Source organism: Ranitomeya variabilis, chromosome 4, assembly GCF_051348905.1.
Source record: "Ranitomeya variabilis isolate aRanVar5 chromosome 4, aRanVar5.hap1, whole genome shotgun sequence".
Lineage (NCBI taxonomy): Eukaryota > Metazoa > Chordata > Amphibia > Anura > Dendrobatidae > Ranitomeya > Ranitomeya variabilis.
In genome coordinates this window covers 672,353,186-672,377,201 of record NC_135235.1, presented here as the reverse complement: position 1 = coordinate 672,377,201, position 24,016 = coordinate 672,353,186, and the positions used below count along the sequence as shown (strand labels likewise).

The following is a 24,016-nucleotide window of genomic DNA, read 5'->3' as shown; positions in this document are numbered from 1 at the left end:
ACGTAGCAGCGACCAGGCCCCTGCTGTGAGATCGCTGGTCGTGTCGGAATGGCCTGGACCTTTTTTTGATCGTTGAGGTCCCGCTGACATCGCTGAATCGGTGTGTGTGACACGGATTCAGCGATGTCTTCACTGGTAACCAGGGTAAACATCGGGTTACTAAGCGCAGGGCCGCGCTTAGTAACCCGATGTTTACCCTGGTTACCATTGTTAATGTAAAAAAAAAAAAACACTACATACTCACATTCCGGTGTCCGTCAGGTCCCTTGCCGTCTGCTTCCCGCACTTACTGAATGCCGGCCGTAAAGTGAAAGCACAGCACAGCGGTGACGTCACCGCTCTGCTGTTAGGGCCGGCGCTCAGTCAGTGCAGGAAGCGGACGCCGGGGGACGCGAAGGTGAGTATGTACTGTTTGTTTTTTACATTTTACACTGGTAACCAGGGTAAACATCGGGTTACTAAGCGCGGCCCAGCGCTTAGTAACCCGATGTTTACCCTGGTTACCCGGGGACCTCGGCATCGTTGGTCGCTGGAGAGCGGTCTGTGTGACAGCTCTCCAGCGACCACACAGCGACTTAACAGCGACACTGCAGCGATCGGCATCGTTGTCTGTATCGCTGCAGTGTCGCTAAGTGTGACGGGGCCTATAGTCTTTCCACATTTACTGGTCTTTTCCTCTCCGCACACAATCAGTATCTGAGGCAGCTAAATCTCCTTTAAATAGTACATTCCTAGACCTGGGACTGGAGATAAGGGAGCAATCAATCCCTTCCACTTGCTTGTAAAAAAATCCTCTCAGCACTATCTGCACTGGAGCCTACATTTCCGGATTTCAAATCAATGAGGCTAGGCACCTCGATAACACACACACTCCATCCAGGACTTGTCTGGCTGCAATCTTACAGTCAATATTCCATCTATATTTTACATATATAATTTGTGTTACCACCTGGAACAGAATTGCATATTTATCCATATTTAATATCTATTTTGGCTGAAGAAGAGAGAATAAATAATAAAAAAACAGACAAACCACAAAGTGAATGAGGAGAATCTGTGACTTCTCTGCATTTAGTGGTTACAACTCACCTGCGCTGTCATCTGAAATAATCTCCACTTTACACCACTCATCACCTCCCACATATGTCTCTGTAGTATTAATATGGGTCAGATCTTCACCCTGAAACAAATATTGTAAAAGTCACAGACAGATAGAAAAGTCATATTTATGATCAGCTCTAATCCTGCCATCTGCACCGTTCTCATTACACAAGTGTAAAACATAATATGGGTGGATAAAACAAGACTGAGAACAAGACCTTTACAGCAGTCTACATGTCTCAGGGGGGATCTCAGGCCACCTTCTCTCCATCTACCTGATGATCCTGAGGAACATTGGGATTTTCTTGTTTACAGTCCTGTGGAAGAAGAGGATGGGGACAAGTCTCTGGTGTTGTATTCTTACTGGATAGATCTGGGGGAAACACATACAGGGACTGAATTTATTCTTTACATACAGATAATTATAGGTCATGTGTATTTAGTCCTGTCTATTACCTGGTGATGTGAGGGGCTGGGGAACCTTCATTATGACATCCTTGTATTGATCTCTGTGTTCTTCTAAATACTCCCACTCCTCCATGGAGAAATAGACAGTGACATCTTGACACCTTATAGGAACCTGACACATACAATGATACTGTCATCCTATGATCCCTTCATAGCATTACTGTATAATGTCCCAGCATTCCCAGCAGTGTCACCTCTCCAGTCAGCAGCTCAATCATCTTGTACGTGAGTTCTAAAATCTTCTGGTCATTGATATCCTCATGTATTATGGGGTGAGGTGGAGGTCCCATGATTGGGCTTAGAGTTGTTTCCCATCCCTCAGACATAGAGGCCTGACAGCGCTCACTAGAGGTCTTCTTCACTACTGTGTAATCCTGGTTATGGAGAGACACATTAATAAATCTCAATACAGACATTTCCAGAGTCCTCACCTCTCCAGTTCTGTCCATCTGTTATTCCCATAGATAAGAATGATGTAATGTGACATCATCAGAATCTCTCACCTCTCCAGTAAGCCGGAAGAGGATCTCTAGGGTGAGATGTAATATCCTCTCTGCCATCTTATCCCTGTCCGTATCCATCCTTGATGAGTCAATCAGGAGAATTCTCTATATAAAAGCTTTCTACTGAAAGGATCCAATTTTATAGAGACCTGAGTGGGAAGGAGATGAGCCATTGTAAAACCACTGGATATAATGGAGATAATAAGCGAGGCAAGATATCACATACCTGGCTTTGTCTAGTTCTTAGCATCAGACCTCCCATAAAGCAAAGTAATATACCCAACAAGCTGGAGTAATTTACACAATGTGGCTTTGAGCGACAGCAATATTCATACCTCAGATGACCAAGGCCCAACTATCTGTGATTCTAGTACTGCAGTAGCTCAAGCAGAGGAAAACCCTACCATAAATGATAAAACCATAACTAAATGTTGCTTGATACGCAATGAAAAAAATAATTATTTACAAGTGAACTTTAGGCTGCAGTTAGCAGATGTACAGAACCTGCGAGAGAGAACATCAGGTGTGGTGAACAGAGTGTCTGATCTTGAAGATGTAACCAATAGGGTTGAGCGACTTTTACTCTTTTGGGATCGAGTCGGGTTTCGCGAAACCCGACTTTGTGAAAAGTCGGGTCGGGTGAAATCGGCCGATTATTGCGAAAAGTCGGGGGCTGACTGAAACACGAAACCCAATGCAAGTCAATGGGGAATCAAAGTCGGCAGAGAGTGGAGGACAGGAAAACACCTACAGTGCCCGTTTTAATGCCCAAAACATCAATTCTTATTACTGAAGCTTGTCAATCTTAATTTACTTTATAATAATAGTTATGCATTGAAAATTGGGGGCCGTTTGGCTAAAGTTGTGGGGGGGGGTAGGGCTGGCTCAAGTTTTTCGTGGGCCCAGGAAACGCGGACTACATCACGGCGGTGGAGCAGGGAGAGGTAAGTATTTAAACTTTGCAAGTGCTGTGATCCTGAGCAAGCAGGGGGGCCCACGCGTCCACATTGGCAATGGCACAGGGCCCCTCAAAGTACGGCGGTGTGTTTGACGGCGGTGGTGCCTCCCACCGGCAGAGACACTTTTGCGTACTATGAGGGGCCCTGTGCCAGTGACGTCGCCAACGAGTATGCCCCCCCAACTGATGAAGGAACCTGCACTTTCATCTGAACCTTCCTCTTTGTCCCCGTGTAAGGTGGTATAGTATGCGGGAAGGGGAACCTGACTTTCAGCAGGGTCAGATTCTGGCTGTGTAGAGTGCAAGGGGAATGAAGTGGTCTGGGTCAATGTACCAGCGGACTCATCTAGCAGTGGCTGGGCAATGGGCAGGATGAGGAGGAAACACAGATCTAGGCCCAAATAATAAAGTGGGCTAAATGCGGATCAAAATTGGTAACAGGACTAAACTGGCGACATTGATTTGTTCAGTGGAGGAAAACTGTAATGAGTGGCAGACACAGTTAGTAGGCCCAAATAATAAAGTAGGCTAAATGCAGTTCAAATGTGGTAACAGGACTAAACAGGCGGCATTGCTTTGTTCAGTGGAGGACAATTGTAAGAAGTGGCTGACACAGTGAGTAGGCCCTAATAATAAAGTTGGCTAAATGTCTGCCCAAATTGTTTTCAGAAAGAACAAGGTGGCATAGCTAGGTACAGGGGTGGGCTACTCTGCTCAGTAGCAGACAGTGGTAGTAGGCGCAACGTTTTAACTGGTCTAAATGGAGGCCAGGGCCCCTGTATATTTTAACTATCATCTATCATTTCAACAAATTTGTATTGGCAGTGCCATTGAAGGATTTAACAGCACAGACTAAACAGTGGTGGAGCAGGGAGAGGTAAGTATTGCAAGTGGTAGAGCACTGTTCGAGCTGGGGGGGGGAACACTCTCTCGTGGGCTGCGGTACTGGCACAGGGCCCCTTATATTACGACGATGTGTCTGACGTTGGTTGTGCACCACCACCGTCAGAGACACTTCATTGTACTATGAGGGACCCTGTGCCGTTGCCCAAAGAGTGGGCACACCCACCTGTCCAGGCAAACGGCACTCGCACGGGTGCTTGCGCCAGGTGGTGACCACGGCCCTGTGGGGGGAGTCAGCCCATTTAAGGAGGTATAAAAATGGCCTATGGTGGACATTCAGCAGCTGCAAATGGAGGAATTGGAGCAGTCAGTAAGAGGAGGCCAAAAGCAAGACATTTTTCAGGCAAGCTACGTGTCAGCAGGGGAAGGTGTGGCAAAATAATTGGAAATCCATGATTGGTTCATTTTAATGAAGGTTAGGTCATCGACATTTCGGGTAGCCAGACGTGTCCTTTTTTCGGTCAGTACTGAACCAGCCGCACTGAAGACTCTTTCGGATAGCACACTAGCAGCAGGGCAAGCGAGCTCCTGTAATGCATATTCTGCCAATTCAGGCCAGGTGTCTATTTTAGATGCCCAGTAATCAAAGGGGAATGACGTGTGAGGGAGAACATCGATAAGGGCGGAATAGTAGTTTGTAACCATACTGGACAAATGCTGTCTCCTGTCACTTTGAATCGATGCAGCAGTACCTGTCGTGTCAGCGGTCATTGCGAAATCACTCCACAACCTGGTCATAAAACCCCTCTGTCCAACGCCACTTCGGATTTGTGCACCTCTAACACCTCTGCCATGTTGCCCCCTTGCAGCTCGTGTGAGAACCATCACCGCCGCTGTGTGCTGGGAATGCCTGAACCAAACGGTCTAGAAGAGTTGCTTGTTTGGTAGCCAATATTTGCTCAAGGTTCTCATGTGGCATGATATTTTGTAATTTTCCTTTATATCGTGGATCCAGGAGGCAGGCCAACCAGTAGTCGTCATCGGTCATCATTTTGATAATGATTTTGATAACCCTTTTTAGGATACGCAAGGCATACTCAGCCATGTGGGCCAATGTTCCAGGTGTCAATTCACTGCTTGTGCTGGGTTGAGGAGCACTTTCTTGCAAATCAACATCACTTGTGTCCCGCAAAAGCCCTGTACCTGACCTTGCAACGCCACCAGTTTCTATTGCCCCCTGAGAAGCATCCTCCTCCCATAAATATTCATCCCCATCATCCTCCTCCTCTTCATCCGCCACCTCGTCCAGGAGAGCTCCCTGAGCAGACAATTGCTGACTGTCATCAAGATTTCCATCATCCTTGGCTGCAGATGCCTGCTCCTTAATGTGTGTCAAACTTTGCATCAGCAGACGCATTAGTGGGATGCTCATGCTTATGATGGCGTCGTCTGCACTTACCAGCTGTGTGCATTCCTCAAAACACTGAAGGACCTGACAGAGGTCTTGTAGCTTCGACCACTGCACACCAGACAACTCCATGTCTGCCATCCAACTGCCTGCCCGTGTATATGTATCCTCCCAGAAATAGATTACAGCATGCCTCTGTTCGCACAGCCTCTGAAGCATGTGCAGTGAGGAGTTCCACCTTATTGCAACCATCGATTATTAGGCGGTGCTGGGGAAGATTCGGCGATAGCTGATGGTTCAGCATACGGCTGGAGTGTACGGGCGACCGGCGGATGTGCGAGCAAAGTCTTCGCACCTTGAGGAGCAGGGCTGGTAACCCCGGATAATTTTTCAGGAAGCACTGCACCACCAGGTTCAAAGTGTGAGCCAGGCAAGGTATGTGTTTCAGTTGTGAAAGGGCTATGGCAGCCATAAAATTCCTTCCGTTATCACTGACTATCTTGCCTGCCTCAAGATGTACACTGCCCAGCCATGACTGAGTTTCTTGCTGCAAGTACTCGGCCAGTACTTCCGCGGTGTGTCTGTTGTCGCCCAAACACTTCATTTGCAACACAGCCTGCTGACGCTTACCACTAGCTGTTCGATAATGGGATACCTCGTGTGCAACACTGGCAGCTGCGGATGGAGTGGTCATGCGACTGCGCTCTGTGGACGAGCTTTGGCTTCTGGGGGAGGAGGGGGAGGAGGAGGAGGGGTGGCGAACGCCTACAGCCAACTGTTTCCTAGACCGTGGGCTAGGCAGAACTGTCCCACTATGGCTGTCCCCTGTGGACCCTGCATCCACCACATTAACCCAGTGCACCGTGATGGACACGTATCGTCCCTGGCCATACCTACTGGTCCATGCATCTCCCAAAATATATTTGCGAAGAGAAAAAGAGCTAGCTGGCACTGAAAGTACTCAAATTAAGACACCACAGCTGCGGACATCCGTCATAGAGGTAAAATGGATATTGCTTGTATAGGAGATACGGGTCCATCATGGACCCGTAGAAGCGCTTGTGCGCGAAACGGCCGTCGTTCGTCTCATCTTCACTCGCTCCCTCTTCACCAATGGCCTAACCTGGACCGCACTGTTGTGTGAAATGATTATTTTTATGGAATAAAGAATTTCCACACTAGAAGAAAATGGGTGAGTGCTGCTCTTTCTTTTTCTCTTATATTACATTTGGTCCATGCATCTGTTGTGAGGTGCACCTTTCCACTGACTGATAGCCTCAGTGAATGGACAATGCGGTCTTTGACATGCTGGTGGAGGGCTGGGATGGCTGTTCTCGCAAAGAAGTGCCGACTGGGTAGGTCATAGCGTGGTACTACGTAGACCATCAGTTCTTTGAAAGCTTCGCTTTCAACCAACCGGTAGGGCATCATCTCTAACGAGATTAGTCTAGCAATGTGGGCGTTCAAACCCTGTGTACGCGGATGAGAGGATGAGTACTTTCTTGTCCTAACGAGAGTCTCTTGTAGGGTGAGCTGGACTGGAGAGCTGCATATGGTGGAACAAGCGGTGGTGGTGGTGGTGGACATGGCGGATTGAGAGAGGGTTGGTGATGGTATTCTTGATGTTGACCTACATAAGTGTTTCCTACCAAAAACCTTGTGATTCCCTGACTGCTTTGGCCTTGCGACGATACCTCCACATTTGCTGCTGGTGGTGTCCTAACCGGTGGGCTTACAGTGAGGGAAGCAATGTAGCGTTGCTGACTACCCTCATTCTGAGCAGTTGCACCAACGGTACGGGACATTTGGTAGTTAGTCCAGGCTTGCAAGTGCATGCTGGTTAAATGTCTACGCATGCACGTTGTATTTAAATTTTGGGGATTAGCAACAAAGGAAAATAAACACACCGGCGCTCTCAGGAAGATGAACTAGAAAGCTGCAGGTGCCTAGACAGCTACTGTGCTGACTCTGTCATATAGCAAAAGAAAATAATACGTGAATTAGGACACCGCGCTAACTAGATAGAACCGCACATGGGTATCAAAGTGAACGTCTGACTAGGCAAGACGTACAGCACAATGAGAATAAAACTAATATCAGCACACCAATGAACGATAGTAAAAACAAAAACACAGGGAAAGCCAATGCAAGTGCCTATTATGGCCACAATATGACGTAAAAGTGTGTGACAGGTGTGTATAATGAGGAAATGCACACTTACACAATAGTGGTGTAGCTACTGTGAAGGTGCTGGCATATACCAACAGAGACTGTCGCCGTCCTAATGGATCTTGGAACAGGATCACTAGCAGCCCAGGTATCTAGTGGTTCAATGTCCAGAACGGCAGCGCAGGGCGGCACAAACACCCGGTAGTATGGGGAGCGTCCTCCCTGGTGAATGTATGCCGCGCGCTTGGAGCGCCGCTGACCGGCACACGTGGGCCGGAAAAAACCGCTGCAAGGAGCGGTGAAAGAAGGGGGCGTGTGATTTGGGTGATGTCACCAAAAGCAAAAGAACAAGGAGCAAAGGACGGGTGCCGCACAGGACCACAATAGCCTACGCGTTTCGAAGGTCTTCGGACCTTCTTCGTCAGGGCATACATTCACCAGGGAGGACGCTCCCCATACTACCGGGTGTTTGTGCCGCCCTGCGCTGCCGTTCTGGACATTGATCCTGTTCCAAGATCCATTAGGACGGCGACAGTCTCTGTTGGTATATGCCAGCACCTTCACAGTAGCTACACCACTATTGAGTAAGTGTGCATTTCCTCATTATACACACCTGTCACACACTTTTACATCATATTGTGGCCATAATAGGCACTTGCATTGGCTTTCCCTGTGTTTTTGTTTTTACTATCGTTCATTGGTGTGCTGATATTAGTTTTATTCTCATTGTGCTGTACGTCTTGCCTAGTCAAACGTTCACTTTGATACCCATGTGCGGTTCTATCTAGTTAGCGCGGTGTCCTAATTCACGTAAAATTTTGGGGATTCTTCCCTCAGCTAAAGGTCTTTGAGTATTTCTTACAGATAACTTTGCACTGATCATTCGGATCTTGGTTAAAAAATTGCCACACTCCACTATTCCTACTATGGAATACCTTTTCAGGCATTGCACACTGTGCTACTTTCACCGGATGGCCACGCTGTCCTAAAACAGTTTTTTTTTGTTGACAAATGTTTTTCGCCTGAGACGGGCCTGCCAGATGAAAGCTGTTGCGATGTAGATGGCTGCTGCGGATCATCCTCCTCCGCTTCTGAGCTACTGTCAGCGGCACCCTCTTCCCCCAATGGCTGCCAATCTGGGTCAACAACTGGGTCATATATCACCTCCTCTTCGATGTCATGTGCACCTTTCTCTGTGTCACCGTGTAAGGTGCTATAGCGTTCGGGACGAGGCACCATAGTCTCATCAGGGTCAGTTTCTGGCTCAGTACACTGTGAGGGCAATGTAGTGATCTGAGTCAATGGAACAGCATAATAATCTAGCTGTGGCTGTGCATCAGTGCACTCAATGTCCGATTCATCTTGTAATGGGCTGCTAACAATTTCCCTTTCTAACCCAGGCACGGTATGTGTAAAGAGCTCCATGGAGTAACCTGTTGTGTCGCCTGACGCGTCCTTCACTGTTGGTTTGGGTGAAGGACACAAGGAAGCGACTTGTTCTTGACCGGGAGAATCCACTGATGACTCGCTGCTTTTAAATTTGGAACTTTCTGAAGAGGAGGCAAAAGAGCTAGAGGCTGAGTCAGCAAGGAAGGCCAAAACTTTTTCCTGCTGCTCCGGCTTTAAAAGCGGTTTTCCTACTCCCAGATAAGGGAGCCTTCGAAGCCTTGTGTAGCCAGACGATGACGCTAGCTCAACACCTCCAGCCTTAGCTGCTATTTTGCTTTTCCCACTACCACCAGATGCTCCACCACCACCATCAGTACCAGCTGGGAACGACCGCCCACGGCCTCTTCCACCAGACTTCCTCATTTTTGGGAAAATCTAACCAAAATAACAACCGTTATATGGTACTGTAAAACAAGGTAGAAGGTGTATATAAACTTATTGAGAATTTAATTCTCCCTTTTTGGGGGGGAGACTGCACCACAACTCAGGCCCAGTGTATAACACAACACAATGCAAGTGGCAAGTGGCTGGCTGATATACGACAAACTAAGAACTTTTTTTTTGGACACAGAACCCAAACTCAGGCCCAGTGTATTTTACAACACAATGTAAGTGGCAGAACATGGCTGATACACCACAAACTAACAGAACTGACGTACACTCACTGGCCACATTATTAGGTACACCTGTCCAACTTCTTGTTAACACTTAATTTCTAATCAGCCAATCACATGGCGGCAACTCAGTGCATTTAGGCATGTAGACATGGTCAAGACAATCTCCTGCAGTTCAAACCGAGCATCAGTATGGGGAAGAAACGTGATTTGAGTGCCTTTGAACGTGGCATGGTTGTTGGTGCCAGAAGGGCTGGTCTGAGTATTTCAGAAACTGCTGATCTACTGGGATTTTCACGCACAACCATCTCTAGGGTTTACAGAGAATGGTCCTAAAAATAAAAAAAATTCAGTGAGCGGCAGTTCTGTGGGCGGAAATGCCTTGTTGATGCCAGAGGTCAGAGGAGAATGGGCAGACTGGTTCGAGCTGATAGAAAGGCAACAGTGACTCAAATCGCCACCCGTTACAACCAAGGTAGGCCTAAGAGCATCTCTGAACGCACAGTGCGTCGAACTTTGAGGCAGATGGGCTACAGCAGCAGAAGACCACACCGGGTATCACTCCTTTCAGCTAAGAACAGGAAACTGAGGCTACAATTTGTACAAGCTCATCGAAATTGGACAGTAGAAGATTGGAAAAACGTTGCTTGGTCTGATGAGTCTCGATTTCTGCTGCGACATTCGGATGGTAGGGTCAGAATTTGGCGTAAACAACATGAAAGCATGGATCCATCCTGCCTTGTATGGAGCATCTTTGGGATGTGCAGCCGACAAATCTGCGGCAACTGTGTGATGCCATCATGTCAATATGGACCAAAATCTCTGAGGAATGCTTCCAGCACCTTGTTGAATCTATGCCACGAAGAATTGAGGCAGTTCTGAAGGCAAAAGGGGGTCCAACCCGTTACTAGCATGGTGTACCTAATAAAGTGGCCGGTGAGTGTATATCCACTTTGTGAGAATTTCAATCTCACTTTTTTTTGGGGACACAGAACCCAAACTCACGCCCAGTGTATTTTACAACACAATGTAAGTGGCAGAACGTGGCTGATACACCACAAACTAACAGAACTGACTAATATCCACTTTGTGAGAATTTCAATCTCACTTTTTTTTGGAGACACAGAACCCAAACTCAGACCCAGTGTATTTTACAACACAATGTAAGTGGCAGAACGTGGCTGACTGATACACCACAAACTAAGAGAACTGAGATATATCCACTTTGTGAGAATTTCAATCTCACTTTTTTTGGGGGACACAGAATCCAAACTCAGGCCCAGTGTATTTTACAACGCAATGTAAGTGGCAGAACGTGGCTGGCTGATATACGACAAACTAGCAGAACTGACGTATATCCACTTTGTGACAATTTGAATCTCCCTTTTTTGGGGGGGAGACAGCACCACAACTCAGGCCCAGTGTATAACACAACGCAATGTAAGTGGCAGCAAGTGGCTGGAAGATATCTGAAAAAATCCAAGGACTGTAGTACAATTTCAATCTCCCTACAATGATCTCAGGACAAGATATACATAGAGAAACCAAGAGCTTTTAAATTCCAACGGTATAATACCATAATATATCTATTTTGTAAGAGAAATAATCATTGATGTCAAGCACATAACTATCAATAATATTTTTATTAATGCTACAAAATACAAACAAGACATGGAAAAAGTGCATATAATAAAAAACAGTACAGAAAAAACAGTTACTGGAATGATCGATAATGCAAACTGGCAGGGGTAAGTAATCCACAAAAGGGGAGGCACTCAACAGTAAAATATATACCCAGTGATCATATATTATAAGCTGGGTAGCATAATGACATGCATATACAAAAGAGAGTTGCCAAAAGATAACCCCAAAATAAATGGGAAAGACAAAACATCCTAGGTCACAAGAAATAGTATATCATAATATATGCCATGTGGCCGAATCACCATATTCCCATAGATCCAGAGAGTAAAGTGCAAATAGTGCGCATAGAGCAAGTCTTACCCATGGATACCACACACCCGCTGCCAGGTACCCCAACGCGCGTTTCACCACTGCTTCTTCAGGACAAGTATGGCAGCACCAAAAAGGACTGCTGCACACAAAAGTGTGGACAAATAAACAAGATAACTGTGCAGAAAGGAGCAACAGGATTTTTGCTTTTAAAAAAGCAGTTGGTTTGCACAGCAGCGGTGCAAACAGCAATGCAGCTATCAGGGATCCTTATAAGGCAGCCTAATAATCTACAGAGCTGATGCACAAAAATATAGCCTCCACTGTCCCTGCAAAACAAAGGTGGTGTTGGACAGTGGAAATCGCTACAGCACAAGCGGTTTGGGGGTTAATCTTCCCTCCCTAACTATATCCCTGCTTCTGACGAAGCTGCAGCAACCTCTCCCTATGCTGAGATCGGCAGAAGTAAGATGGCGGTTGGCGTGCACGCCCCTTTATAGCCCCTGTGACGCCACAGAAAGCAAGCCAATCACTGTCATGCCCTTCTCTAAGATGGTGGGGACCGAGACCTATGTCATCACGCTGCCCACACTCTGCGTCCACCTTCATTGGCTGAAAAATGGCGCTGAAAGCGTCATACGAAACGCGACTTTGGCGCGAAGATCGCCGACCTCATGGCCGATCCCACAGTGGGATCGGTTCGGGTTTCACGAAACCCGACTTTGCCGAAAGTCGGCGATTTTTCAATTTGTCCGATCCGTTTCGCTCAACCCTAGTAACCAAACCACCTAGTGAAGAGTTGATCTCTTAGAGTCTACTTCTGCTGCTCAAAAGAATAAGACGGATGAGCTTGAAAAGAGTCTGCGAAAATGTAACAACAGGCTGATGGGGATCTTGGAAGGCATTTAGGACAAGGATCCATATGTGTTTTGGAAGCTGTCCTCAGGGAGTTATGTAACTGATTCTTTTTCCCCTATCATCTGGGTGCATGGGATCCTTTCCTGAGCTCTGCAACCACTGCATACGCAATAACAGTATAGAAGACCCACTGTTTAATAACAGGAACAACAAAGCATAGCCGGCTGATATCTCTCTAAGAATAGTAAAGGCCACCTGATGGCCCTATAAAAATAGGCTGTGACTTTCAGAGTCCCTCCTTCATAAATGAAACAGGATGTGTCTGATGATGTGCCACACACCACATGGCCAGATAAAGTTGTAAAATGCCAAAATGACATTTCCCAGTGAATGCATTTGTCTTGGTTGAAAGCAATAATAAATAACGCATCAAAAACGCTATGAGTGAACATAGCCCAAGGTATGGAGGAGCATTTTTGTTTTTGGTTATTTATTTTGCCTTATATACAAGTCATTACCCTGGAATGGATGTACCTTAACATATTTCCCAGGAAAATCCATTTTGGTTTTATTTTGAGTCTGTAAAACTGGCGTAAGACTCTGACAACATTGTTCACAGCAGTGACCTGGGAGTCAGAAATGCTTCCAGGTGTCTTCCCCATGCTGTTCCCTGTTGTGAATTCCGTTCTCGAACTCCCTCCTGTGGTCATGAATGGTACTTCGGCGAGTTCTGTTCGTGGACTCCCTCTGGTGGCTGTGAGTGGAACTGCTGGTTCTGAGGTTGTGTCCTCAGCTGCCCTCGTTTGCGGCTAGGCTGGCTTCTCTATTTAACTCCACTCAGATCGTTACTCCATGCCAGCTGTCAATGTATCGGTACTGGTTCAGATCTCTCTCGGATCTTTCTGATGACCTGTCTACTCCAGCATAAGCTAAGTCCCTGCTGTGTTATGATCCTCAGTGGCTTAGGATCACAAATCTAACCAGCTAAGTAGAAGATAATAGGACGAGCTCTGGGGATGTGGTAACTGGACTGACCGCAAACCTGATCCTAACCGCAAACACTATAGGCAGCCGTGGAACGTTTCCTGAAATCCTAGACGTCTCTTCACGGCCTGAGAAACTGACTACCCCTAGAGAGAAAGTAAAGACCTCACTTGCCTCAGAGAAATAACCCCAGAGATATAGAAGCCCCCCACAAATAATAACAGTGAGTTAAGAGGAAAAGACAAACGCAGAGATGAAACAGGTTGAGCAAATGAGGCCCGCTAACGCTAGATAGCAGAAAATAGCAAGGGATCTGTGCGGTCAGTAAAAAACCCTATGCAAAAATATCCACGCAGAGAATGCGAGAACCCCCACACCAACTATCGATGTGGGGGGAGCAACTCAGCACCCCAGAGCACCAGCAAGCAAGGAAATCACATATTAGCAAGCTGGACAAAACTCATCATATACTAGGAAACATCTTGAACACAGATGAGCAAAAATAAGCAAACAAAACTTAGCTTCTCTTGAGAGACTGATAACGGATGTAGACAGGAGCAATCAGAATAGCACTGAATACAACGACAACAGGCAAGGAATGAAGGACCAGGTGGATTAAATAGGAAACCTGACTAGCAGATGACGAGACAGCTGATCCCAGCCAGAAACCTGCAAAATAACAAAAAGAGCCACCAGGGGGAGCCCAAAGAGAGAACTCACACAGTACCACTCACGACCACAGGAGGGAGCCCGGAAACAGAGTTCACAACACTGCTGGTTCATTTGTTGATCATTTGTGTACTGAATATGTTTCTTAGTGCTTGCTAAGTTCTTGTCCAGCTTGCTAACATGATATTGCCTTGCTAGCTGGAAGCTCTGGGTTGCAGTGTGGCACCTCCGCACCGTGAGTCGGTGCGGGGGTCTTTTTGCACACTCTGCGTGGCTTTTTGTAGTTTTTTGTGCTGACCGCATAGATCCCTTTCCTATCCCCAGTCTATCTAGTAAGTCTGGCCTCCTATGCTGAAACCTGTTTCATCCCTGTGTTTGTGACTTTCTTCTTAACTCACAGTTAATATATGTGGGGGGCTGCCTTTACCTTTGAGGAATTTCTCTGAGGCAAGGTAAGGCTTATTTTCCTACCTTTAGGGGTAGTTAGCTCTTAGGCTGTGAAGAGGCGTCTAGGGAGAGTTAGGTATGCTCCACAGCTATTTCTAGTGTGTGTGTTAGGATTAGGATTTGCGGTCAGCAGAGTTCCCACTTCCCAGAGCTTGTCCTGTCTTTAGTTTAACCATCATGTCATTCCAGGTGCACCTAACCACCAGGTCCATAACAGTTCCCATGTCATTTGAGCGCTGTTCCTATTGATTTCTGCAATTTCTAGTTCCTCTGCAGACCGCCGTAGGGGCGGAAAAATGATCGCGTTTCCCCATAGACTTACATTGGACTCGTTGCTCTGGTCGAGCACCCAAGCATTCCAATTTGCTCGACCCAAGCAACGAGTTGTAAAGTATTCTAATTTACTGAGATAATAACTTTGGGGTTTTAAATGGCTGTAAGCCTTAATCATCTACATTAACAGAAATGAACACTTGAAATAGATCACTCTGTAATGACTGTATATAATATATGAGTTTCACATTTTGTATTGGCGAACTGAAATAAATTAACTTTTTGATGATATTCGAATTTTCTGAGACGGATTGTATAATGAAGACAGGAGGGAGGGATTTCTTCCAGGCATCCACGCCCCGAAGCCTGGAAGAAATCATTAACATAATGAAATAAAAGTCTATTTCTCCACATCTTGACAGCAACTATCAAGCATATAGGTAAGAATCGATTAACATTTCTATTACCTGTATGCCCATAGTAATAGCTGAAAAGTTTCCCAGAGGGAGACAGATTGCCTTTAAGTCTGTCTTGAGTTGGGTAGAGCAAGCAGTGTGAGTATGGGATTTTGAGAAATACAGCTCTGGGAAAAGTTAAGAGACCACTGCAAAATTTTCAGTTTGTCTGATTTTTCTCTTTATGGGTATATTTTTGAGTAAAATGTAAATTGTTCTTTTATTCTATAAACTGCTGACAACATGTCTCCAAAGTTCCAAGCAATAAATTCTGTATTTATTTTCTGAAAATGAGAAATGGTCAAAATAACAAAAAATGCAAGTTCATAATCATTTAGAAACAGATTAGAATACTAATGTTTTAACTCAGTAAGAGTTCAGAAATCAATATTTTGAATATGCTTGAAGAGCACTGGTATTCAATATTCTTAAAATGTACTTTCCTCAGATCGTATTCTTGCAAGAGCCACGGTCACACGTGTTTGTAGACTGAACCTACCATGTTAATTACTCCAACTAAACTAGAGTCATTACAGTTTTAGTGGCAAAAACAACGCAATTTGTATGTGGGCAGATTCACTTTCATCCTGGAGTCTGATAGCTCATTTTCCACGATGTCTTGCGTAATCACCCTCTAACTTTAATTAATTTATACTTACCAGATCCTGGTGAGTTAAAAATCTTGCATAACACAATGTCCAAGGTAGTCAAATTGGATCCTGCCCCAATAATATGTTTAGGATAGTTAGATTTTAACTTAGAAAAAGATGCGCAATTGGCTCACACAAATCAACCCACACCATCTCTACACTTATCTACCTGGGCTTCAGGATACCCACTCCAGGAGATGTGGACACTTCTGCATCCACATGATGTTATATAGTCTTGTAATTTTCATACACATAACAGATTTTCCCTTAATGATTTATGTTTTGAATCTATATAATGCTTTCATATGGTAAATGATAAATCCTACCTCCTCAGAAGAGCATTGGACCACTCTCCACTCCACTTGGTCCTATATCTCAGCTAAGTTCAAAGCTGTCCCCCTTGGAACAGTAGGAGCTACAAGATCATATGGATAAAGAAGCTGAAATGTATTGGAAGGTTAATTCAGCCTCAACTCTGGACCTGGTTGTATAGGAGACCTTTAAAGCCATTAACTGGGGTCCTTCTCCTTTGCAATCTTAGAGTTTAGCAAATCATTACAAAAACTAAACTGGCCTTAGAAAATCATCTGTCTGAAACGGAGTCTAATTATGTAAAAGGCAAGAGGGTTTGAGGGCACCACAAATAGAGAAACGTATCAATAAGGGATCAGCCTTATGCATACAAAATGTACATGAAAAAACAAGGAGAGCAAAAGAATATGCATAGATACAGGGATCACCTGAATAATAATTTATTTAATTACCGTATATACTCGAGTATAAGCCGACCCGAGTATAAGCAGAGACCCCTAATTTTGCCACAAAAAAATGGGAAACTTAATGACTCGAGTATAAGCCTAGGGTGGGAAATGCAGCAGCTACTGGTAAATTTCAAAAATAAAAATAGATACCAATAAAAGTAAAATTTATTGAGACATCAGTAGGTTAAATGTTTTTGAATATCTATATTGAATCAGGAGCCCCAAATAATGCTCCATTCAGTTCATGATGGGCCCTATAAGATGCTCCATATTAAAATACGCCACATACAATGCTGCACAAAGGTTAATAATGGACCCATAAGATGCTCTAAAGAAACATTTGCCCCATACACTGCTGCACAAAGGTTGATGGCCCCATAAGATGCTCCATAGAAACATTTGTCCCATACAATGCTGCATAAAGGTTAATAATGGCCCCATAAGATGCTCCATAGAAACATGTGCCCCATATAATTGTGCATAAAGGTTAATAATGGCCCCATAAGATGCTCCATAGATTATGCCCCATAAGATGCTCCATAGATTATGCCCCATACAATATGGCATAAAGGTTGATGGCCCCATAAAATGCTCCATAGATTATGCCCCATAAGATGCTCCATAGATTATGCCCCATAAGATGCTCCATAGATTATGCCCCATATGCTGTTGTTGCGATTAAAAAAAAAAATCACATACTCACCTCTTCCCGTTCCATCGCTGCGCGACGCTGTCTTCCGCGTCCTCTGCAGTGACTGTTCAGGCAGAGGGCGGCGTGCACACTAAACACGTCATCGTGCCCTCTGACCTGAACAGTCACAGCCAGAGGACGCAGAAGACTGAGCGGCGCCTGGCGGTGGAACGGGGAGAGGTGAATATCGCGCAATGCTCACCCTCGTTATACTCACCTGCTCCCGGCGCAGTCCCTGCTTGTCAGTGACAGATGGTCTCCGGCGTCATACAGCTTGTTCTGGTGTTCAGCAGTCACATCATACTGCTCATTAAAGTAATGAATATGCGTCCATATTCATAACTTTAATGAGCGGTACCACGTAACGGCTGAACACAGAAAGAGCTGTGGGCGCCAGAGAAGCCGGAACGTGTAGAGATGCGCCGGGAGCAGGTAAGTATGATTTGACAGCTGCTGCTCCCCCTCCCCCGCCGACCCCCTGGGACAACAACTTGAGTATAAGCCGAGAGGGGCACTTTCAGCCCCAAAAAATGGGCTGAAAATCTTGGCTTATACTCGAGTATATACGGTAGGTATCAAAAACAGCAGAAATATACCACATCATAAAAACATTTAAAATGTCAACAGGCAAAGAAGAACCTTTGATCATTAATGGTCGACCCCAACCAAGGCTCACATAGCACACTCAAACGATAGCATTTGACAAAGTCAATATCTTAATAAATAAGAATAATTATGTCACACCCCACACTAGATAACCATTTCAAGTTTAACCAATTAAGGAAAGCACATCAAATCTTGTTAGTTGAATATATTGAAATTATAGTTTTGCATACGTTAGACTGACGAGAAAAAGGGTTACAATGTTTAACTTTTGACTTTCAGGCTCCATATCTCATACATAAATTTTGACTTGCATCTATTTAGCAAATGATTAGTTAAGCAGATTCTTGTTATGTTACTGTATTGCTACTGTTTTGTTCCTAGTATTGGAATCATTTCTTTCTCCTGTATACTACAAAATATAACCTGTTCTCACATTCCCTAATAGCTCAGTGTGTTATTAGGTTGATTCCCAAGTGAAAGGTTACTGGTTCGAATCGAGGAGGAGCCATGAAGATTTCCTGAGAAAAGAAAAACAGCTTGATCAATAGCAGTCTCTTGTCCAAGAAAATTGCCAAACTGCATCAAGATGAGTGCCATGACAGTTGGCAGAATACGAAATTAACTTTGTCCATCCATTCAAAAGCCAAGAGGTGGATATCCAAGCAAAATATCGGCATCAACAAGTTGGCTCATCACAAGGTCTATCCATTGTGGTCAGGGTTGTGGAGTCAGTAAGCCAAACCTACAACTCCTCGATTTCCCTGACTTCTGACTCCGACTCAACAGCACTGCCTTACTAATGAGCATGTACATAAAGTGCAGAGCAAATTAATCTCATTTAAAAGCCGAGATCCTTAGTTAGATCAGGAACAGATCAGAAATTTATTGGGCATTTCATAACTTTCTTAAATTCTTATGAAAAAATGTATATTACATATTGTATTGAACTACTGTACCCAATTTATTTATTTTAGGAGACTGAGTTGGTCCAATCTATATCTACCCCAACTCCACAGTCCTGGTTCTGGTGTGACAAACACGGCAGTGGATGTGACTCATATGCTTCACAATAGTGAGATCACAGACATCCATGCAAGCACCGTGCCACACGCGTTACACAATTCTGAAATGGTGGCCCAAAAGAAGGTGAAGAAGCCTCGACTTCAATATCGTCGTAAGAAGAGTCGACTCTGTTAGAATCTGTTTTGTTTTTGATCATCCGCCATCTTGTTGTGGTTTTCTGGCTGCTGGTCTTTTTCCCCTCGTGTTGGGTTGCCTTAGGTCAGGTGATTGTATCACCCTTTATTACCCGCACCTGCTTCCCATTCCTTGCTGGACAACAGTGTTAAAGGGCCACTGTCACCCCCTCCAGCCGTTATAAACTAAAAGAGCCACCTTGTGCAGCAGTAATGCTGCAGTCTAACAAGGTGGCTCTTTTAGTTTTTGATTCAGTTATTCCCTCAATAAAGCATTTTAAAATTTGTACAAAATAACCTGTCCTTAGACCTGGAGGCGGTCCGAAGCTTCATCTGTGAATCTCCCAACGGCCGTCACTCTTCTCTTCTGGGGATGTGGTCGCCGCCCCCTGTGCGCTGTTTCTTCTTAAATCCGGCGCCTGCGCTGGGCGTGCCTGCCTGGGACAGGCGCAGTCTTCATTGTCCGTCATAGGTCAGATGCAGGGTTCCGTTCTGCGCCTGTGCGGGCAGTGTGGCCACCCTGTTGCTGAATCCCCGCCCCGCACTGTGTTATTCATTATGCACAGTGCGGGGCTGGGGTTCCTGGGCATGCGCACTGCGCTGTTCAGACGCTCCCCAGCTCCGACGCTCCCCCAGCTCCCCTGCCTTCCAGCGTTGTTATTTGCGGCTGCTTCATTCCAAACGCTGGCAAGGAAACCTGTATATTATGGCAACGCTGGAAGGCGGGGGACCGGGGGAGCGTCTGAACAGCGCAGTGCGCATGCCCAGGAACCCCAGCCCCGCACTGTGCATAATGAATAACACAGTGCGGGGCGGGGATTCAGCAACAGGGTGGCCACACTGCCCGCACAGGCGCAGAACGGAACCCTGCATCTGACCTATGACGGACAATGAAGACTGCGCCTGTCCCAGGCAGGCACGCACAGCGCCGGATTTAAGAAGAAACAGCGCGCAGGGGGCGGCGACCACATCCCCAGAAGAGAAGAGTGACGGACGTTGGGAGATTCACAGATGAAGCTTCGGACCGCCTCCAGGTCTAAGGACAGGTTATTTTGTACAAATTTTAAAACGCTTTATTGAGGGAATAACCGAATCAAAAACTAAAAGAGCCACCTTGTTAGACTGCAGCATTACTGCTGCACAAGGTGGCTCTTTTAGTTTATAACGGCTGGAGGGGGTGACAGTGGCCCTTTAATCTGCTAGAGTTCTGGCTAGGTGCTTTGATATATTTCTGTGTTTGATATTGTGCAGTTCTGTGATCTCTGGTTCTGCTAGCCTTAGTTTCGGTTTTCTGTTGGTTTCTGCAGCCTTCTCTGTATTTTCTATTAGGAGGCGACCTGTTTTTATACCCAGTCCTTAGATCTTTCAGGGACCTTCTTCCCCCTATCTATAGGTCTTCACTGAGATTAACCTAGGATCATTGGTGAGTGTATTCGCAAGGAATGGGTCGCCCACTCCATCGTAGGGTATCAGCCTAGTCTCAGTGCAGGGTCAGTTTTCCCCTTCTATCCTAGCTCTGTGTTGCAGTTCCATAACAGACTCGAGAAATAGTACAAAATAGTATGAAAAGTGGATGCTAGAATATTGGAAAAGGGCGATTTGGAGCGATGTGACGAAAGTCAATAGACCAGGCTCTGATGGTTAAAAATGTGACATGAAGAAACAATGAAAAAAGGGGCTCACGAATCGAGAAATTGAAGGAACTGTCAAGTTCGGTGGAGGAAGCCTGATGATATGGGGTTGTTTCTCAGCCAAAGGCATTGGACCAGGATCGATGGTGGTGTCAATGCTAAGCTAAATGTGAGTATCTAACAAGACGAGTTACTTCATACACCGAGTACTATGGGTATGAAAACGACAATATAGCGTTTCAGCTGGACAACAACCTAAAGCATATGTCGAGATTGGCGAATAAGTAGTTCAATGACAATGAAGTAGAGGTGCTGGATTAGCCCCACAGTCTCCAGACCTGAAACCAATCAAACAATTGTGGGTAGAGTTGAAGAAAAAGCTGTATACATACCCAAGCAAGTCGACCAGTATGCACCAATTTGGGAACGTGAAAAAGAGACCTAGGATCAGATTTCAGTAGAGACATGTTTGAATCTGATCGAGAGCATGTCCAGAAAGATTCAGGCAATGTTGAAAGCCAAAAGGTGGATTAACAAAATAATAAAAAAATTAAAATTTAATTGTTAGGAGCAAAACAGTAACAATGCAATGACATGACAAGAATCTGCATAACTAATCATATGCTAAATAGTTGCAAGTCAAATTTAATTATGAGATATCCAAGATGATTATTCATAAAATGATGGTAGTCTCAAGTTCGAAGCAGAAATGGACGGTGAGATATGGAGCTTGAAAGTCAAAAGTTCTAAACATTGTTACGCCTTTTCTCGTCAGAGTATATACCTGTAGGCAACTCAGTTCAGAATTCGTGACATACCTGACACTTCCTTTCCAGTGCCTTCCCTGATTTGCTTGATGGAGACAGAACTGAAAAAGAAGCGACTGACTCCATCATGTTCTTTTCAATAGAAAACCTACTGGGACTGATCGAGTGGTACAAAAAAAGTTTACATTTGTTTGGCCCCCAAATTGCTTGAATTGTAGAATTGTTCCTTACAAACTGGACTGTTGCCGAATTCTTTACCAGATGGTAGTCTTGATCCCTAATGATTGTGGGTCTTCTATACGCATTTTGCTCCTAAATAATTATATTAAAATTTTACCCCAAATTCTGGCAAATAGGATCAGCAAGATTCTTGCGAAAATTATACATGCAGAACCAATTAGGCTTCAAGACGACTGATAATTGTAGACTCATCGCTTGTCTTCCACTTAGGTGCTCAAACTGTGGACAAGTCAGGACAAAGCTTTTGACTCGGTGGAATGGAGGTTTCTATGGGAGGTGATGAGTAGATTTGGTTTTGACTAAATTTTTGTAAAAATAGGTGCAAATTTTATATAACTCCCTAAGGACTAGTATTAGGACTAATAGTCACCTTACCTCTAAATTCTCCATTAGGACTAATAGTCACCTTACCTCTAAATTCTCCCTTGGGCAGAAGAATTAGGATTTCACCTCTTTCTTCTGAATTATTTATTATTGAGCCGCTGGCAATTCAGATCCGAACCTCTTAGATTATTGCCGGTTTTACATTTAAGGGGACTCTGTCACCTGAATTTGGAGGGAACAATTTTCAGCCATAGGTGCGGGGTTTTCGGGTGTTTGATTCACCCTTTCCTTACCCGCTGGCTGCATGCTGGCTGCAATATTGGATTGAAGTTCATTCTCTGTCCTCCATAGTACACGCCTGTGCAAGGCAAGATTGCCCCTATGGCTGAAAATTGTTCCCTCCAAAATCAGGTGACAGAGTCCCTTTAAGAGACATTACATTCGATTAGCCGGGCGGGCGAGAGGTGCCCGGCATTGACCAACTAATCAAAAGAGGAGCCAATGATGTCGGGAGGGAGGAGGCGGTTCACAAGGATCCTGTTTGGCCCCCGCAGACTGCTGACCTGGTCTCTGCACATCGCCTCCCTCAACATTAATACGGCACAGTGAGAGCGCACGTAGGGAAACCAAACAATGGAGACAAGTGCGACCGTAGGGGGTCCCTCTTATATAAGGGGCGTACAGTGACCACCCTGCAGTCACAGAGCTCCATGTGTGGGGGACGGGGCTGTGCACCTGATAACGTGGCACTTTACCATCTATAACTTGTTTGAAGGCAGCAAAATAGTGAAAATTACCCAAAAATATAAAATTTGTCCACATTATAGATATAATTTAGGAATGAAATCTAAAAAAATGTTTATATGAAGTGCAAAATAGCCCAGACCTGAAGGGGTTAAATATAATAATGCCAATCCCAAAGTAACAGGGACCTCCAGCACCTACCTCCACCTGCAGAGCCGCACACCACATATATGGCTGCTCTGTGCGCACAGGACCTGTGATGAGGTCACAGGAGGGGAGGAGTCAGGGGGTCACATGATCAGGGGCCTCAGTGTATGCAGGACTCTGCTGTGCTGGTTGTCATGGTGCTGGATGAGGGGAAGTTTATGTGTGGGGTCAGGAGGGGTTTACAGTGTGGATGGAGCAGAGCCGTGTGTGTACGAGGTGTACGGAGCGGAGCCGTGTGTGTACGAGGTGTACGGAGCAGAGCCGTGTGTGTACGAGGTGTACGGAGCGGAGCCGTGTGTGTACGAGGTGTACGGAGCAGAGCCGTGTGTGTACGAGGTGTACGGAGCGGAGCCGTGTGTGTACGAGGTGTACGGAGCAGAGCCGTGTGTATGTGGTGTACGGAGCGGAGCCGTGTGTGTGCGAGGTGTACGGAGCGGAGCCGCGTGTGTACGAGGTGTACGGAGCGGAGCCGTGTGTATGTGGTGTACGGAGCGGAGCCGTGTGTGTACGAGGTGTACGGAGCGGAGCCGTGTGTGTACGAGGTGTACGGAGCAGCGCCGTGTGTGTACGAGGTGTACGGAGCAGAGCCGTGTGTGTACGAGGTGTACGGAGCGGAGCCGTATGTGTACGAGGTGTACGGAGCAGAGCTGTGTGTGTACGAGGTGTAAGGAGCGAAGCCGTGTGTGTACGAGGTGTACGGAGCAGAGCCGTGTGTGTACGAGGTGTACGGAGCGGAGCCGTGTGTAACTATATATATAACATATTTATAAATGTACAAGACTAGAATAGATTATATAGACTGTAGAACGTTATCCTCTATATCGTGTGTGCAGCCTTCTTTGGTCCGAGGGCCTCGTTATTAGATCAGACACATTAAAACCTTTAGGCTATGTGCACACGTCAGGATTTCTTGCAGAAATTTTCCTGACAAAAAACTGGACATTTCTGCCAGAAATCCGCATGCGGTTTTTTTTTCCGTGGTTTTGACGCGTTTTTGACTCGTTTTTTTGTGCGTTTGTTTTGCGGTTTTTCCCAATGCATAGAACA

At 45.5% G+C, this 24,016-nt stretch overlaps 1 protein-coding gene across 4 annotated transcripts in view; it reads right to left on the bottom strand.

Annotated features, from left to right (window-relative positions):
* The window catches only part of LOC143766298 (uncharacterized), a 29,625-nt gene extending 6,596 nt beyond the window's left edge, over positions 1 to 23,029 (bottom strand). For 2 of the 4 annotated variants that reach the window (XM_077253866.1, XM_077253865.1), the window contains exons 1-6: positions 22,964 to 23,029; positions 2,073 to 2,221; positions 1,764 to 1,943; positions 1,558 to 1,681; positions 1,377 to 1,474; positions 1,090 to 1,180 (exon numbers count right to left, since the gene is read on the bottom strand). In XM_077253866.1, the coding sequence (XP_077109981.1) occupies positions 1,090 to 1,180; positions 1,377 to 1,474; positions 1,558 to 1,681; positions 1,764 to 1,943; positions 2,073 to 2,150 (571 nt within the window). In that variant the 5' untranslated portion in view covers positions 2,151 to 2,221; positions 22,964 to 23,029. The remainder of the gene's footprint in view (positions 1 to 1,089; positions 1,181 to 1,376; positions 1,475 to 1,557; positions 1,682 to 1,763; positions 1,944 to 2,072; positions 2,222 to 22,963) is intronic. The other 2 variants (XM_077253864.1, XM_077253867.1) reach the window with 1 other exon arrangement.
* Between the last annotated feature and the right edge of the window lie 987 nt (positions 23,030 to 24,016).